The sequence below is a fragment of the Seriola lalandi genome, unplaced genomic scaffold (genome assembly GCF_002814215.2).
Source record: "Seriola lalandi dorsalis isolate HSWRI2012SDOR001 ecotype SW California unplaced genomic scaffold, Sedor1 jcf7180002054924, whole genome shotgun sequence".
Lineage (NCBI taxonomy): Eukaryota > Metazoa > Chordata > Actinopteri > Carangiformes > Carangidae > Seriola > Seriola lalandi.
The window spans coordinates 6,537-24,869 of record NW_019525476.1 but is presented as its reverse complement, the minus strand read 5'-3'; the positions used below and the strand labels follow the sequence as shown (position 1 = coordinate 24,869).

The window sequence follows — 18,333 nt, the reverse complement described above, 5'->3', positions numbered from 1 at the left end:
GCCATTAGAGAAACATCACCAGCCAATGTGAGCATACTCCCAATTCTCTGAAGATTATTTTGTTTTTCTTCTATGTCGCTGCACTTCTAAGAAATTGATCCTGCTGATTGACACGTGGAAGAAAGAAGGCTTGATTTCACTTTTCTACACACTTTTAAGCTACTAAAGTATTGAATGCATTTTGGAGACATGCTGCATTGTACAGTAACTGTTAGACTTTACAGTCACTCAAGGAAGTCATTTTTGTGGTTATTATTCCTAAAAACTGCTTTATTCATATTTAAACTGAGGTAAAATGAAAAAAAATGTTTTCAGTCTCAATCTCTGATGATTAAAGGTACACTCTAAAATTACCTTGTATATATACTAAATAGTTTTCCCAGTTATGTTGTGATGACAGGCAAAATTGCTGGCTAGATTCAAGTGAATGGGAAAGTGATCTTGGACTTTTGATTTCCCATTGTTAAACTGGGGTGGAGTCACCAGGAGATGGTTATGGTGGATGACAGGCCTACAGCGTGTTGGATTGTCACACCAGACACAGGGTTTGTCATTAGGGTTTGTCATTCTATCATTAAGTTTAGGCAACAAAACCACTTTGGATAAGCTTAGGGTAAGTTTGTGGCTTTGGTTAAACATAACAAAGTTACTACAGACTTTTTTTGCATTAAAGATCTGCAATCTCTCTAAACTTAACCATGTGCTGTGAGTGCCTAAACATTACTAAAAATGTTTAATAATGCTGACTTCCTCCATTCGATGCTGTACTGTACTTTTGCCAGAAAATAATACACTGTCAATCAATATTTTATACATTCATCTACATATTTGCAGCTTGCTAAAAGACATTATTTGTCAACATTTATTCATTATGTCAAACGTGATCTGGTCAGCAGTGTGTTAACTTCAAAACATATATACTGTTGCTACGACACAGGGTTGGTTTTGAAGTCTTATAGCACTGTGGAGCAGCGCAGGGTCTGTTTCATTTGTCTCGTGCATGAGGACACACATTGATCTATTCCACTGGCCAGTAAAGCAGGGAAGAGGACTGCAAGCTAATTAACACACAGGTTTCAAGCTTTCAAGGAAAATCAGCTTTGCACATGTTTTTATTTGGAAGTAAATGCATTTATGAAGTTTATCAGAACTCAGGGATACACACAATGTGTTTTGGTGATTAACACTGAATGTAAACATAACTTTTGTTTGTTTGTGACAAAACACACACACACTCTCACGCACCTTTGGCAGGAAGCTACAATGCAAGGAGCTGACCTAATCGTTAAGTGTCTTGTTCAGGGAGACTTAGACAAAGCAGCTTGTGATCACTGGGGATCGATTAGCCAATCCTTTGATCACTGGATGTCACACTCACAGCTGCCATAAGTATGTGAGTTTTCCAAAGTTTCCCTGCATCTCTTGATGTAAAATAGCTCTTGAAACACGATTCAAGAGCAAGTCTCATGCATTATCATTATCATGCAATACATAATATTCAGAAGAATATTGCTATTGGTCATGCTTCACTTTTAGGGTAGATAATTGTAGGTAATCACTTTCATTGCTATGACTAGCTGATGAAAAGACATTCCAACAAGACAGACACAGAACTGCTGGAAGAAATGATCTATAATGAGTCAGATGTACTTAAATAAGAATTCTGCAACTAACAATACACGACTTTCCATTGACATGACATTGTATAAGCAACTACAGTGAATCCATGACTGCCTTGTGTCCTGGTCACACTTGATTTTGTTATTTCACATACACTGTAGTGATTCTAATGTACCTATCTGCTTTTCATATGTTAATAACACATCCACTCTACTAGTCCACTGAACCATTTTGTCTTTGTTGTTGTTGTGTTCATGTAGTTTAATACATCACAAACTTTGTCCAAACCTTTCAGTCTGTGTCATTATAAGCTTGACAAAGACATGATCTACTACAGGGTTGATTCATTGTAAAAGTTAACCAATAAACTTGAAACACAGGGTGAATCTGTTCCGCTTGTAAATATAACAACCACCATAACAGCCGTCATATCTCATGATGACAAACAGCTCCTTTCAGGTATGGTGACATTAAAGACATTAAGTTTTTCATAAGTTTGTTGTCAGTATGCATGGGGTCTGCAGTGGTAGATTACAATTAAATAAAAACATAATTAATTGTTATAATTAATTATTCATTTTCTATTATTATTTAAATTTTAAAATGGTTGAAAAAACAATTAAAAAATTTGCCTAATCTAAGGCCAGGGCTTTTATTTCTTATTTTTTATCTATTCCATTCATTCTCCTCCTCTTCATTATAATTTCTAATTTGTAACTGCTAATTTAAATATGGTTCACTTTTATCATCATGCAGCTAGTGTGTCAAACACAGAGATGTAACAGCAGCAACTGCTTTACACTTAATTAATTGGTCCCATGTTTGTCTTAATTAAAGGGGGCTGATTTAATTAATGCACATAAACAGAACAGAAAATTCAATTGTTTAACTTCAATCACAAATATTTAAGCTACAAGAGAGAATGCATTGTAAGGTGTAACGCAATTGAAAGACACATCAACTCATCTATGCAGACACTTAGTCATTGTTTGATGACATAGAGAGTAAAAGCGAATCGATCTACACATTCAATCTGAATCAGTTTTTTAAACTTAATCATTAAAGTTCAAATTTACAACTTGTAAAAGATTGTTTTATTAAGGGATTGTAATTAATCACAGGAAAAAAACATTGATCATATAGTACTAAATAGTTTTAATAAGGCTTTTAAACACTTGTGACAAACAAAGTTGTCACAAATCTAATTTCCTGCAACCATAATGTCAAACAAAGAAGCACTGTGGAACAGCTTTCCTTTGCATGATAAAAGCTAATTCTCAGCATTATAGGGGAGCCTAGAAGTGACTATCTTCTTTTTTATTTATTTACATAGTTGAATTGGGTCTGGTGTACATTGATTTAATGTTTTAGTGGGATATAAGAATTCTATATGAATTTCCAAACATTTGAATTGAATTTGAAATTTCACTTTCACATACAGTCACCCACAGCGTGCTTACTGTCAAGTTTTACATTACCACACCATGATAAGAGATGACCCTAAATGAACACACAGGAGACATTTATTTAACAAAAATTTGAATAATCTTATAAAGAACTTTGTACAAGTGTTCTTTGCAGGCATAATATGTGTAAACATGTAGCAGAGCTGATGAAAACATAGCTACAGATGCTTAATACATCCTGTATCAAACTGTCATGAACTTCAATCATTGCCTGCTATTTTGTGTCAGAAAAAATGAATAAATTATTCATAAAGAGTACCATCACCTCAGCCACTGAGGATGTTAATGGGACTGGTACACATTTATATTTCTGCTTCCTATTTCATTTGTCTTTTATATTTGATAAGGACTTTTAAATAAGTTTAAAGAAACTGGGTTATTAAAGCAGGGAGCTTAGATGTTTAATATCACAAGGAACAAAAAAAAGGGGGGTGGGGGTGACATTGACGGATTATATTTTAGATTTTTTTTCAATCAACATTTTTTCACTTCATATTCAAATTTGCATATGGTATGACAGCTTTGATGGTAAAGAAAGATGCTTGAAAGGTAACTTTAAATTAACCTGTTGATCTTGATAACCAGTACATACTTTGTTGGTACCCTTGAATTCTGCAGTGAAGTTACCATTTGCACATGTAAGAGGACACTCAAAACATTTACTTTAGTCAGGATGGATTGTAGCAAAGCAGGAAGTGAGACAAACAGGAAGTACAAAGCAGCCAGTAGATCTATCTGCCCTAACACAGCCCAAGATCTTAGTGATGATCCGACACTACCCTCAACAAGTATGTCTTCAAACCAGTGTTCCATGTTCTTATTTGGTAAAGGAGGACTGAAAGTCAGCCAGAGAAACAACACGGTAAAAGGCAGAGCCCTAAATTGCTGATATGTCGGATGAAACACCTTCATGACAGTATGAGCAGCCCTGCAGGCAAGTAACACATGTACAGTTCTACCCAGAGCACAAGAGAGGTAGACCACACAAGAGATCCCAACAGCAATGTTGGACCAATCAGAGGTCTGGTGCACAGTGAGTAATGGTGAAAAGCATTGCAATGTCAGGGTAAACAACATCACCATCGTGGAGTTACTGTCATGAGCAGGTCTTACATTGTGCTGTGATATTTTTATTCTCGTCATGTAGATTCCAAGCAGTAGCACCGCTGCCAGAAAAAATCTTCCAGCCCATCTTCTGGTGTCAGGCTGCACACTCTCCACCCCGCCTGTGTAGACAGTGAATTTGATGCCATCAGCAGGAAAAAAAAAGTTTAAGTACGCTCTTTTTGTACTGAAGGACACATCTGTGTTGCTTTTTTATGTTACCTGCTTGTGTTGGAAATGCTTCTCTTGGACGCTGTTTTGCATAGTACTTTGACGGCATCTGATGATATAAAAATTAGCATTAGCCAAATAGACATTCCTACCTTGTTGTTTTATCTGTAAAGGGGTTCTCAAGTGAATTTCCGACAGATGTACTACATCACAATATATTAATATAATTATATCGAAGTATTTAATACAGTGAGATTTTATCCATAATGCATTGTGCACAGATCCTAATGTAAGCCTCTCTTGGCTCTTCAGAGGACATCAGACTCACTTGGCTCTCAGACAGTATGAAGATAAGGGATTCTGGAAATGCAGGATCAACTTCTCTGTACAAAACACCTCGCAGAAGTTCAACCTTAAGGTTGTGTATCTTACAGATGCAGATACAATCCATTGTTTCCCAGTGGTCCACTAGAACAATGACGTGAGAGCAGTGTGCTGCATATTTCAGGAGAACAGATGAAGGACAGATACTTCTGTAGTTCAAATATGTGCTGTGATAACCAGTCTTCATCTGTATGAAGAAATTTACAGACTCATTAATACATTTCATAATAAATTGGCATGAACAGAAATAGACTTTCTACACAAAAATGGCAAAAATTGCTGAGTGCACTGCACTAAATTCAGATTCAATTTCACATGCATGGTGAATATGACTACTGCTCACATGTGTTGTAAGTAGATTAGGCCTACAGCTGGTCCTGAAGCAGAAATGCACCAGCAACTGCTGAATTTTACATTTGCAGACAGACTTGTTTTGCTCCTCTCCATTCATAGTCTCCTTCATGCTTTCAAAAGGGTCCACACAACCATTAAAGAACATTAAGTTCAAAGGCACATGAGGAAAGAGAATACAGTCTCTGATCCTGTCCTGCGTTAAAATCCTCTCTGAGGCTGCACGCATTTCATAAGATCTAAACAGGACAGAAAAAAAGTTATAAATACCAGGGCACGATTACATTGTTAAGCAAACTGTGACATATTCATAACACCGGATTACTGTCATACAATGTAGTTTTTCCCAACTGCTCACCATTATAAGCTGTACATTAGCTAAACTGACATTTCAATGTGAAATGCTGGTAAAACAACGTCTTCAAATCTAACAATGCAACATGAAAAGTATAAGAACCCAGTGGTGCGACTGATATTTTTGCCTATAATTACAGTAAGATGACTTCAAATTGCAATGGCCTCATAAAAGCTCCTCAAGAGATCGTCTAATTGTCTTTTGAGGGGTCTATCAATATGGTGTTTAGGCCCCCATGTAATTCAGGCAGGGTCCCTGCTGAGGAAATCATTAAATTACAAGCTAATTGCTGCTGAATCTGTGGTAAACCACACTGGGGGTATCCTTGACAAAAAAAAGGCAAGTTAATCAGTAACATTCAAGTGGAGGAAATGGGGAAAAGGTAAAACACCATAATTTACAAACAATTCACTCACCTTCCACGTGTCAGTGTCAGTTTTGTTTTGCCATGAATAATAGCATTTTTATATGATGCATTTGAGCTGAAGCCCTTAGTCTCTGCATCATGCCCATACTGACTGAGCTCAGTACACTGGTCCCGGCTGAGCCATGAGCCAGAGGACACCATCCAAGTGAACAGTGTTAAGAAGACAAATGTGACTGTTGTCATCTCAGAGCTTCGCCTTTGGCACGGTCACGTTTCTTGGAAGGATGTGTTTTATACTTCCCAGGTGTAGGAGGCAACTTAGTGGGCCATTCTCAGAGGTCCATGCAAATTTTTTTGTTTGTGTAAGACCTGAAGGATGTCAAGCATGCAGAATAAATCTGACAAGAATACCCATGAGCCCCGTTTCCATTGATTATCAATTATTACTGTTTACATGGCTTATTAAGGCCTTTAGGTTTGTACAGCTGATTCCGTAAACCAGCACTAAATAGTGAGTGTGTGTGTATAACTGTTCAGTGCAAATAAGTATTGAATAACTTTGAAAGAAATCATGTATTTTACTGTCATGTAAGTCATGTAAGTCAAAAATACAGTAATCACCAAGCATATACCCTCATTGAACACGTTGGCCTCCCTTTGCTTCCAAAACAGCCTCAGTTCTTCACTGAATTGATTTCACAGCTTGTTTGAAACTTTCCTTGGAGTTTCTGTGCCTTGTTGACATGACTGCATCACTTCGTTTCTGCAGATTGGTCAGCCACACATTCGCGTCGCCAATCTCCCGTTCTACCACATCCCAAAGGTGTTTGTACTGGATTCAAATCTGGTGAGTGGGGAGGCCAAGTTCACTGAACTCATTGTCATGGTCATGAAGCCAGTTTGAAATGACTTTTACTTTGTGGCATGGTGCATCATCATGTCGGAAGTAGCTATTGGAAGATAGAATAAATGCTAAGAGGTATGGCGGCAGAAATTAGCCAAAGTGAGACAGTCAAAAGGTACAGAAAACTTTATTTTCCTGACAAACTGATTTAATAAGGATAGAAACAGTTCAGGAATTCTCAAATAAATATGCAATGCAAATTGAGATCATACATTGATTATTGAATACATATAATATACAACATTTTTAATATTGGGTATTATAGTATTTCAGAGTGGTAGGTTCCTTGACATAATGGAAACAAAACATGACTTCAGAACTTTAATAGACACATGGTATTTAATAACTAATACAAAAAATAGGGAACATTTAAAGGGAAAGGAATCATATAAATGTAAAGTTAATATTGAATCTCTTTCGTTTTGCTCATTACATGCTTTTTGGTATTTCGTTCTGGTCTCAGTAAAATAACATAACATTTGGGCAAAAAAATACAAAACAGCGTTCCATAGCTGGAGGCCAGAATAGCAAATATCTCCACAGCCACAGTGAACTTCCCAGGAGAGCTGACATACGCTGGGATGAAGGTGATCCAGACTGCACAGAATATCAACATGCTGAAGGTGATAAATTTAGCTTCATTGAAATTGTCAGGCAGCTTTCGAGCCAGAAAAGCGAGCACAAAACATAACATAGCTAAGAGCCCTATGTATCCCAACACAGCCCAGAAGCCTACAGCTGAGCCTAAAGCACACTCGAGTATAATCTTCTCCTTATAGTGGCTCATATTTTTGAAGGGAAATGGAGGGTTGATAGTCAGCCAAAGTATACAAATTAAAACCTGTATGAGAGTGAAAGCCACAACGCTGAGTCTCTGCTGTGCAGGCCCAAACCACTTCATCATATTACTGCCTGGAAGTGTAGCTCTGAAGGCCATCAACACCACTATAGTTTTCCCAAGAATACAAGAGATACAGAGCACAAAGGTGATACCGAACGCAGTGTGTCGCAGCATGCAGGACCACTCAGAGGGCCGGCCGATGAAGGTCAGAGAACACAGGAAACACAGGGTCAAGGAGAAGAGCAGCAGGAAGCTCAGCTCAGAGTTGTTGGCCCTGACAATAGGAGTTTCCTGGAAGTGGAAGAACACTAATGCTATCATGGTTGTCAAAACTGCTCCCATCAAACAAAAGAATGTTAAAATGATCCCCATGATCTCTGCATAGGACAGAAATTCAACTTCCTTCAAGATGCATGTGTCTCCTCTGGTATTTGGCCAATAATCAATGGGACATTTGAGGCACTCCATAGAGTCTGTTTTGGAAAAAGACAATGAAGATGATTAGATCTTTTGGTAATTTTTGTACTTTAACATGCAAAATGTATGTGTTTCTAAATCAAACCTGTGATGTTGCTGATTTCTCCGTCTGCACACGGTATGCAGTCATAACAGCAAACAGGTTTCCCTTTCTGCAGGACTTTGCGTTTTCCTTGGGGGCAACTCTCACTGCACACTGACACAGGCACCTGCTGCATGAATATGTGAAGGAGTTGTATGTGACCTACAGTGTGTACAGTTTTTCATTTTACTGGTGTTCATATGTCAATTAAATTTCATTTAGAGACATTAACTGAAATTATTTTTCCCCTCACATTTTATTCGAGTAGATTATGAAATATTATGCAGTATGGCACTGTGACTGACAACCCAGAAATGTGAGAACAAAGCAATGTGAACATGTACCGTATGACCTTCTCCACCCCAAACTATTTTCATGCCATTCATTGTAAATTGACGTTCACGGGGCAGAGTGGCATCATAGACACCGACTGTGGCAACTTGCATTGTCCCTGAAGTTACATGTTGTAAATTTATGAGCTCATATCTTGCAGGTGAATCTCCATTCTGATCAAAAGTCACTCTCTCCCCCTGATTTGTTGTGAAGTTGACATTCTGTAAATAATGTAGCACCTGTAGAGAAGAGGAGAGAGGAAAGCAGATCGCCTTTTTTCTTTGTAATCTTGTACAGTTTAAATTTACAACTGAGTTTTATGGGATATAAACCCCCTTTTTTTCTTTAAATATCTCACCTGCCATGGTTGAATGTGTTCGGTATCAGCACAGCTCCCATTATAAAAAGGGCCCTTCTTCTCCTCACATGTGAACAGATTGTGGAGAGCATGAGCCACTGCATAAACTGACTTGTACACATTGTTTGTGAATCTCAGCTCTGAAACATCTGTAAAATACGATTTTGCATCCTGTAAACTCTCAAAGCCGCTGCATGACTTTCTCTGTGCGTCCCTGGTGTCACTCAGAGAGCAGTCGAATGTGTCCTCCCAGAAATCTCTGACAAACGGACTGTCAGGGAACTGTGAGGGGTGGAGCAGCCTCAGGTGCTCCTCCAGCCCCGGGATGTGAGCTCGGCTGACAGCGAAGCCCAGGGAGCCCACCAGGATGCTGTGTCCCTCGCTGTCAGTCAGAGAGTGATCTGTGATCCAGGCATCACTGCCAACCCACTGCAGTCCTGTAACGTTCTGTCTGTACAACTCAGTCGCCAGAACATTAACCTCTCTGTGGGACATGAAGGCCACAATGACTTTAGAAGTGGAGTACTTCACAGTTTCAACTACTTTTGTTAACTCACGAAGAGGACCTGTTTGCTCAAATGCCTGGTAATACTCAATGCACACTCCCTCTTCCAGTGCAGCTTGTATAAATGTGGCGATCCCGTTGATGCCATAGTCATTTTTATTACTTATTGCCCCAACCCAGGTCCAGCCAAAGAGCTTGACCAGTTTGGCCAAGGCTCTGCTCTGGTGGAGATCACTAGGAATGGTTCGGAAGAAGGATGGAAACTCCTCTCTGTCACTCAGGCATGCACAGGTTGCAAAGTGGCTGAGCTGTGGCAAAGAAGTTTAACAAAACAGATATTTGTTTATTACACATTAATCGTCAAGAAATAGCCCAAATTAAGTAATTATTACTATATTATAAGACAAGTTAATAGAGAAGCTCTTTGAAATCAAATAGAAAAATACTCATGTGGACTACTTATGTAAATGTGGAACAAAAGTAAAATATTCACCACTGGTATCTGAAATCTTCCTATAATCCGAGCAAATGCCATCGTGGGTGCGGAGCCAGAGTGGCCTAGTACAGCCTGGGCAGTATCAGCCTTTGTACAGTTTTTCTCGTCTACGATCTCCCTCTGCCCAGTGGCTAAATCTATAGCAGACTTCATAATGTTTGTCATTCCACAGGAATTGTATATCTTGTAGCCAAGCTTGTGGTTTGTGAGAATTGCAGGATTTTGATTTATTTCCTCAATTGCAAAGATCATGGTCTGGGCAAATTTGAATTCTCTTACATTGATGCTAGAAAAAAAAAAGTATATGAAATTAATTAATTTGCACAAATTATTTAAAAAAAGCACATAATTGAACAAAATCAAAGTAAAACCACATAATCACATACTTACTGCAGGCATGTTGGAGGATTGGGTAATGATTGAAACGTGGGCACCTTGCCTCTGTACCCAGTGCGAAAGGTGAAAATGCCACCTAAGATGAAGTCTCCAGCCTTGCTCAGCTCAGGTGGTTGTCCCCTTCCCTGCAGCCGGCACACAGGAGTCACCCTCCTGATCAGAAGAAGCAGGAGGACCAGCTTCAGCAATGGCATTGCTACGCTCTGCAGGCTGGCCTTGTGAGCTCTGTCACCCATTGCACTCTTTATACCCTGCATATGCATGTTTAATCTAGTTCTTGTCCACGCTCACATCCATGGACCTGCTGTTTTAGGGAGTCCCCACTGAAAAAGAAAAAGAGGTGTGGCGTGTACAGTTATCGAATACACTGGGCATACTCACAGAATATATTTCTTTTTATGTGTCTTATTTCTTTGTTGTTACTTTAGACTATCTAAGGTGTTAGTTTTGTATTCAAAACTCTTAAACAGATATGTTTTAATGTTTACATTTTTCTCAATATTTTTTTTTTTTTTTTAATATTTTTATGGAAATGTGATGGCCACAGTCACACAAGAGAACAACCACACAGGGTAATATCATTTAAATCCTTATTCACCTCTATTAGTTATTAATACAGGTTATTTTTATTTGCAGTCAACCACACCCAAACATCATGGGGGGATTTTGGGTTAAGTTAGCTTTGCTTGGGGCGTCGTGTAGCGTAGTGGTTTAAGCAGGCGCCCCATGTGTAGAGGCTACAGTCCTCGCTGCAGTTGGCCCCGGTTTGAATCCCGTATCGGATGGCCTTTCACTGCATGTCATTCCCCCTCTCTCTGTTTCCTGTCACTCTCCACTGTGCTGTCCATTAAAGGCATAAAAAGCCCAAAAAAATATACTTAAAAGTTAGCTTTGCTTAGTGCTAAGTTATAGTTAGAGTCCATTTTGGTTTGGCCAAGCCACTATATATGTTCCCTCATGTCTCATTGTGTTGGGTCAGTTTGTTCATTTAACATGTTGTTTAGTGGTTATCTTGAGTATAGTTATGTGACCTTTTTTATAGGCCTAATCATTATACTCTTGTTTTGTAATATTCGGGTAAATACAACTTCTGGTTTTTCAACAGCAATTCCTGTGTTCTTGTTGCCTCACTGCTTGGTCCCTAACAGGGGATCCCACATATTTGTCAATTAAAATATATGGGATGCAGTGAGTTGAACAATATTTGTTATCAGTAACTACAGCTGAAATCCATTTTTCGCTCTGTGACAGGAGGTCATGTTTTCTATTGGTTGTTACAATACTTCAGCAGGATATTTCAATTTCAAAGAAAGTTAGGTCATGATTTCTTTATATTGTATTTTTTATTAGTTTCTCATGGAAAAATTGAAATCATTTGAATGAAAAACAAAATGATACATGGAACACGTCTACTGTTCGCCGTGATTATCTAGTATATCAATGTTTGTGTTCTGAAGCCAACCCAGATGTAGATGCATATTAAACATTATTTCAACATTTTCAAAAGTTTTGTGGGTTTGGTCTTCATGAGAGTTTCACAAGTATGTCAAGATGAGGGCAGTGATGGCCTGAAGGGTAGAGAAGCAAACTTGTGACAAGTAGGATTAAAATCAGGGTGGAAAAAGTGCCACACAGATTTAACCCTCCATCAATGTGGTGCCATGGGGCAAGACTAATGTCCATGGCAAGCAGATCAGACTGTGGTTGTACTGGGCTGCTTCCAGTTCTGAGTGTTTGTAATGTCTATGTCGTAATTGTAATTTTATCATGAAAAGAGAAGTTGTCTCTGAGTGAAACTACCCTGAATTAATAAAGGTTGAAAGCAAAAAAACAAAAAGTATAACACTCAGTAGTTTAGTTATTTCTTGTTTGTGATCAATGAAAAATCTAAATTGAATCCAAAACAAAAAATGTCCGAGTGTTCCTTATGTGGTGTCATGTAGACCTGGCACACTGTATCTGAGCAATCAGAAAAAACAGGACACATGGTGTGATGGATTTGTTGGGGCTATGAAATTATTTGATTTGCACTTTATAATATTGCGTAATGTTTGGAACTAAGTCTTTATGGACAGCAACTGGATATTAACACACACACTGAAGAACACCGGACAGGAGATGGCTGTCCAACTGAAGAATAATCAGAAACAATAGCTATCATAATATTATATAATAGTGCTTACATTTTAATGAATTTTCACCCTGTTTTTAATTATACTTTGTCAAACATTTGAAGTTACAACATTAGTTTAGATTGCTAATTAGGCAATCAGTGGCATGGTACAGTCGACCTGGGGTTAGAGCTAAGAAAAAAATAACGAGGAAGGTAGAGAGAGATCAAAACAAACTCTTAATTGATTTAAATTTAACATTTACATGTTGTGACAAAGGTGTTGATTAGTAAAGACCCTGTTTTTTTCAGCTTGAAGCAACATGCCACCTGTTGTTCCTGTTGAAACAATCTGTTGTGTCTGCGTTAAGGGGCCCTGTGCCAGTTTTCCCACTGGAGTCAAGCCACTGGGTAATAAAGTCATGTGCACAACAGGTGGGGACTTATCTATCTTGTTCTGTCAGTGTCAGTGTTGTTTTTGTGTAAACATGTAACCTTTTCTGTTGTGTTGCATCATTGTGTAGTTTAACTATCTGAACTTGAGAGAAACACTGTCAGCACAAATATTTTTCAATATGACTGCCAGGGGAAATCTGGGTGTTGACTGCAGGCCTTGTGCTTTTGTGACCCTTATCAGAACTATATTTTACTAGTGCTAACATAAAGTCTCTCAGTTACACAGTTGTCAAACAATTCTTCATAAATATTTGTTCTGAATGGGATGATATTTTAGTGGCTGACATTTTTGTATCGGTTTTGGTAACACAGCTAAAAGTGGTATTAGATTATGGTAAACCCTGCACACTAACCACCGGTTACCTTGTATCATATTCAAAATCACCAACCCATTTATTATTAAGCCCAACATGCACATCTTTTCATCATCTTTAAGAAATAAAAAGAACATGAAGCTTGTAATCATTTTCTTTCCCTTCACTTCCCCTCTATCAACTATTGTTTAACTTTTCAGATTCCCTTTGGATGCAGAAAACTGAAAATTGCAGTTATGGATGTCACAAAATGGCTGACACAAATATCTGTGATATTTTGGCAATTTTGGTGACAGGTGATGAGAGGTGATGTATGGCAAATCAGGAGACTGCTGAAATATTCCTCTTTGTAATACGCTCACAAATCTCAGTGCAGACACACTAGCTTTGTCCCAAATAAGGGGCCACATCCTTCGAAGGGGTGGCTGAAGGTCCAAGACTTTATTTCTCTATTTTTGGCTTTATTGCAATAGAGACAGTAAGAGAGAGACAGTAAAGTTAGAGAAGAGCAAGGGGATGACATGCAGCAAAAGGCCTGAGTTAGAATTGAACCCAGGGCGCTGCGGAAAAGACTGAGCATAAATATTATGCGCTTTACCAGGTGAGCCACCGTGGTGCCCCAACACAACTTTTTTTCAACAAAAAGTTGAGGTTTTAAGGCCCCTGATTTTGTGCATAGGCACCGGGTGTGTTTCTGTCTTTTATTCTTCATCTTATTTTTCGTCTTATGCCAAGGTCTATGGCAGTTAATGGTAGCCCCTAGAACTGTATGGTAAAAACTTTTTAAAATTTGGCACACTAGGACACTCCCCTCATGCTTTCCACCAAGTTTCATGTCTGTGCCTCACGCCCTTTAGCACCACCAACAGGTGGCAGGCGGCAGGCGTGCTCACCCATGTAACTTTTGAACTGTATTTTCAAAAAGGAGATACCGCTGGATCCCTTGGATCAAGCCAGGTTCAGTGAACCTTATGATGTCAATTTCTGCCATATTGGATTTTATGTAAATGTGCATTTTTGCTAATCCTCAGACAAATTTTTTTACCAAAGTGGGCAGAGATGATCTTCAGACCAAGTCTCACAAATGTTGTCAAACTTTTAAAAACATTCCTCCATCACAGTCAATCAAAATTTGGACTTCTAGGGGGCGCTGCAATAAGTGTTTTTAAGGCAAGCACATCAATGGTAAGCCAAAACGTGGCTTACCATTGATGTGCTTGCCTTAAAAACACAATTCTTTTTCTTGTAATACTGTCAATACTGTTGATTTTGATGATTTTTGCTCTTCAAAATTGCCAAAGGTTTCAAACAAGAAATTCAGTCAAATCTCAGGCAACTTATATGAAATGTGCTGTGAGTGCTTACAAACGTGCAACTTCTATTTTTGCCTCCTTTGAAGGCAATACATGTTTCTTCATAATTTGTTTGCACTGGTAGGTATAAGGTTTTCATTGGTTAAATAAAATTGCACTGTTAGCAGGCTGTAATATTAAGCATGAGTCCAGATCTCCAACTGAAAATGCTACTTGCATAGTAGTTCCAGAATTTGTGTGTTTCAGTTTCTGGTTTCTTTTATTATACCAAACTGCTGATGCTACTGCTGCTACAGAAAAAACTAACTTAAAATATATATTGCTGCTGTTAGTGCCGGTGGCTTTCTATATCACTTTCATGATATAGGGAATTATTTTACTCATTGTTATAGTGTCAGAATATGTAGGCTATATATGAACAATTTTCTCAGAATTTCTAACTCTGACTTTAGATGCAGTATAAATGTCTGAATAATAACAGAACCATTTGAATATGTTTAAAGATTTATTCAACAAAACAAATAATAATAGCACAGATTTGGTCACATGAAGAACACTGCAGCAATAGAGAAAGAATTACTTTAAAAATGAACTAAGAATGTTTAATGATGTATATCATTATTAAATGTCTTTCCCATTATGTGTTTCTTAGTGTTCTGCTCAGGCCTAAACAGAATTATAAAGCATTTTGGCATGAAAATGCAGAAGAGCAGCCCATAGCTGGAGGCCAGAATAGCAAATATCTCCACAGCCACAGTGAACTTCCCAGGAGAGCTGACATACGCTGGGATGAAGGTGATCCAGACTGCACAGAATATCAACATGCTGAAGGTGATGAATTTGGCTTCATTGAAATTATCAGGCAGCTTTCGAGCCAGAAAAGCAAGGATGAAGCATAGCACAGCCAGGAGTCCTATATACCCCAACACAGCCCAGAAGCCTACAGCTGAGCCAAGATCACATTCTAAGATAATTCTATCCTGATAGAGCAACAGATTTTTGAAGGGAAATGGCGGGCTAATTGTCAGCCAAAGAATACAAATTAAAACCTGTATGAGAGTGAAAGCCAGAACACTGAGTCTCTGCTGTGCAGGCCCAAACCACTTCATTACATTACTGCCTGGAAGTGTAGCCCTGAAGGCCATTAACACTACTATAGTTTTCCCCAGAACACAAGAAATACAGAGGACAAAGGTGATGCCGAACGCAGTGTGTCGCAGCATGCAGGACCACTCAGAGGGCCGGCCGATGAAGGTCAGAGAACACAGGAAACACAGGGTCAAGGAGAAGAGCAGCAGGAAGCTCAGCTCAGAGTTGTTGGCTCGTACTAGTGGGGTTTCTTTGTGGCAGTAGAAGACTAGTGTTGTGATCATAGTCACAAAAACTCCCAGCAATGAAAATAATGCTAAAAGCATCCCCAGGATTTCATCATATACCAAGAATTCTATTGCTTTGGGGATGCAGGCATCTCTTTGGCTGTTGGACCAGTATTCAGGTGGACATTTCATACAGTGTATTGAATCTGCAAAATGAAAAACAATATAGAGAAATGTGATTATTAAATGGATGTTAAACTGCATGCACTGGTTTTCTGTTTTCAAACAGCAGATTAAATACTGGCATTCTGTCTATTTACCTGTTAAATTACTGATCTCGCCTGCTGGACAGGGTATGCAATCATAACAGCAGACTGGCCTTCCTTTCTGGAGGACCTTATGAGTTCCTTGCAAACAGCTCTCACTGCAGACTGACACAGGCACCTCCTACATAATTCATAAACACAATTCGTATACAATTTGTACTATATGTAAAGTTTAATACACATCAGAAATATAAAACCCAACATTCACATTAAGCAGTTTTCAATAAATCAGTGAACAGTTAAGTCTAGACTTCGGTCTCTGCCTTACCTCAGTCAGGCCATTTCCCCAGACAACTGGGATGTTATTCATTATAAACTGATGACTCTCTGGAAAAGAGGCATCATAAATGCCAACTGTTATTCCATCCATTGTTCCTTTGTTGGTCATTTGTAAATTAACAAGTTCATATCTTGCTGGTGAGTCTCCATTTTTGTCAAAATAGACTCTCTCCCCTTCCCCAGTGGTGAAATTCACAGTGCTGAGATATTGCAGAACCTAGTTAGGAAGTTGTACAGAGATTAAATGACAGATTCCTGCTTGTCACACTCACTGTCACACTTGACTGATGGTTCCTCACCTGCCATGGTTGAATGTGTTTGATATCAGCACAGCCCCCGGTTGAAAAGGGCCCTTTACCATCCTCACATTTGATCAGGTTGTCAAGAGCATGAGCCACTGCATAAACTGACTTGTACACATTGTTAGTGAATCTCAGCTCAGACACATCAGTGAACTGTGATTCAACATTTTGTAAGCTCTCAAAACCACTGCAAGGCTTTCTTTGTGTGTTTGCAGTTTCATTCAGAGAGCAGTCGAACGTGTTTTCCCAGAAATCTCTGACAAACTGACTGTCAGGGAACTGTGAGGGGAGGAGCTCCCTCAGGTGCTCCTCCAGCCCGGGGATCTGAGCCCGGCTGACAGTGAAGCCTAGTGAACCCACCAGGATGCTGTGTCCCTCGCTGTCAGTCAGAGAGTGATCTGTGATCCAGGCATCACTGCCAACCCACTGCAGTCCTGTAACATTCTGTTTGTACAGTGCTGTTGAGAGCAACTTAATTTCTCTGTGAGACATAAAAGCCAAGATAACTTTGGAGGTGCCATGCTTAATGATCTCTATTATTCTCTGTAGTCTATCAGGTGGATCTGATGATGAAAATGCTTCAGAATACTCAATGCACACTCCATTTTCTTGTGCACCTTGGACAAATGCAGCTACGCCATTGAGGCCGTATTTATTATTTACAGCTATAGCCCCAATCCAGGTCCAACCAAAGTGCCTGACCAGCTTTGCCAAGGCTTTGCTCTGGTAGTAGTCACTGGGAATCGTTCTGAAGAAAGTGGGATACTCTTTCTTGTTGCTCAGACAGGCACAGGTGGCAAAATGGCTAATCTGCAATGAAATATACAAACAGTCAAGCATAATCACCTTTAAATTCATCCAATAGTAATGATTTTTCAGAACAGAGTAATATACTGTAAGTATATGAGGCCAACACAATAATAAATAACACCTCACACTAACTTCATTTGCTTTTCTTCTTTTACTTACCACAGGTATATGAAACCTTCCAACAACCTGTTCAAATGCAATAGTTGGTCTTGATCCTGAATGTCCCAAGATGGTTTGTACTGTCTCAGCTTTAGTGCAGTTGTCATCTCTGATTTCTCCTTTTAGTCCACTCACCAATGCCAGTGCCGCTCTCAGTATGTCCATAGTTCCACAGTTATCATAAATCTTGTAGCCAAGTTTAACATTAGGCAGCATTTCAGGATTATTGTTGATCTCATTTATGGCAAAGATCATTGTTTGAGCAAATTTGAATTCTCTTAAGTTGAAGCTGGAGTGGTGACAGATAGTGTGAAATAATATATCAGTGGGTTAATGTCTCAAATTCAGTACATAATACACATAGACACATAAACCATTTAAAACATACATACTTTTTGCACTTTCGTACTTCTGGAACTGACTGAAATGTGTTAGTTACATAATCCTGCCCTGTGCGAAATGAAAAAATGCCTCCAATAACAAGATCGCCATCCTGGGCCAGTTCAGGTGGTTGTGCTGAGCCTTGCAGTCGACACACAGAGTCTCCCTTCCCTATTAGCAGAACCGAAAACAGCAGTCTCAACAAAGGCATAGCTCTGCTCTTCAGGCCAAGCCAACACACTGTAAATCTCATGGCAGGTCTTTATACACCTTCAACAACAAGGAGGGGTTGAACTCAACCCTTGGGAGATTAAACCAAACAAGTAGCCAAAGATGTTTTTGTTCATGAAAACATAC

The 18,333-nt window shown here is 39.0% G+C and overlaps 3 protein-coding genes across 3 annotated transcripts; all 3 read right to left on the bottom strand.

Annotated features, from left to right (window-relative positions):
* Positions 1 to 3,049: 3,049 nt before the first annotated feature.
* On the bottom strand, positions 3,050 to 4,470 carry LOC111673679 (extracellular calcium-sensing receptor-like). Its single transcript, XM_023431515.2, has 2 exons — positions 4,413 to 4,470; positions 3,050 to 4,312 (listed from the first exon to the last, which is right to left on the bottom strand). The coding sequence occupies exons 1-2, from the start codon at positions 4,468 to 4,470 to the stop codon at positions 3,642 to 3,644; spliced, it is 729 nt and encodes a 242-aa protein (XP_023287283.2). The 3' UTR covers positions 3,050 to 3,641.
* Positions 4,471 to 6,985: 2,515 nt separating this feature from the next.
* Positions 6,986 to 10,094, bottom strand: LOC111673671 (extracellular calcium-sensing receptor-like). The gene is made up of 5 exons (XM_087169959.1): positions 9,812 to 10,094; positions 8,814 to 9,626; positions 8,467 to 8,694; positions 8,126 to 8,249; positions 6,986 to 8,036 (listed from the first exon to the last, which is right to left on the bottom strand). The coding sequence occupies exons 1-5, from the start codon at positions 10,064 to 10,066 to the stop codon at positions 7,123 to 7,125; spliced, it is 2,334 nt and encodes a 777-aa protein (XP_087026085.1). The 5' UTR covers positions 10,067 to 10,094; the 3' UTR covers positions 6,986 to 7,122.
* A 4,911-nt stretch (positions 10,095 to 15,005) lies between these two features.
* Positions 15,006 to 17,878, bottom strand: LOC111673672 (extracellular calcium-sensing receptor-like). Its single transcript, XM_087169960.1, has 5 exons — positions 17,596 to 17,878; positions 16,624 to 17,436; positions 16,314 to 16,541; positions 16,040 to 16,163; positions 15,006 to 15,925 (listed from the first exon to the last, which is right to left on the bottom strand). The coding sequence occupies exons 1-5, from the start codon at positions 17,848 to 17,850 to the stop codon at positions 15,006 to 15,008; spliced, it is 2,340 nt and encodes a 779-aa protein (XP_087026086.1). The 5' UTR covers positions 17,851 to 17,878.
* Positions 17,879 to 18,333: the final 455 nt, after the last annotated feature.

What these genes read in the sequence shown, in the direction of transcription:
- LOC111673679 (XM_023431515.2), bottom strand. Translation starts at nt 4,470, where the DNA reads ATGCCGTCAAAGTACTATGCAAAACAGCGTCCAAGAGAAGCATTTCCA. An exon ending in AGCATTTCCAACACAAGCAG is followed by an intron (nt 4,313 to 4,412) that starts GTAACATAAAAA and finishes CTGTCTACACAG; the next exon opens with GCGGGGTGGAGAGTGTGCAG.
- LOC111673671 (XM_087169959.1), bottom strand. Translation starts at nt 10,066, where the DNA reads ATGATCTTTGCAATTGAGGAAATAAATCAAAATCCTGCAATTCTCACA. An exon ending in GAAGATTTCAGATACCAGTG is followed by an intron (nt 9,627 to 9,811) that starts GTGAATATTTTA and finishes TCTTTGCCACAG; the next exon opens with CTCAGCCACTTTGCAACCTG. An exon ending in AACACATTCAACCATGGCAG is followed by an intron (nt 8,695 to 8,813) that starts GTGAGATATTTA and finishes TCTTCTCTACAG; the next exon opens with GTGCTACATTATTTACAGAA.
- LOC111673672 (XM_087169960.1), bottom strand. Translation starts at nt 17,850, where the DNA reads ATGATCTTTGCCATAAATGAGATCAACAATAATCCTGAAATGCTGCCT. An exon ending in GAAGGTTTCATATACCTGTG is followed by an intron (nt 17,437 to 17,595) that starts GTAAGTAAAAGA and finishes ATTTCATTGCAG; the next exon opens with ATTAGCCATTTTGCCACCTG. An exon ending in GGGGAAATGGCCTGACTGAG is followed by an intron (nt 16,164 to 16,313) that starts GTAAGGCAGAGA and finishes ATTATGTAGGAG; the next exon opens with GTGCCTGTGTCAGTCTGCAG.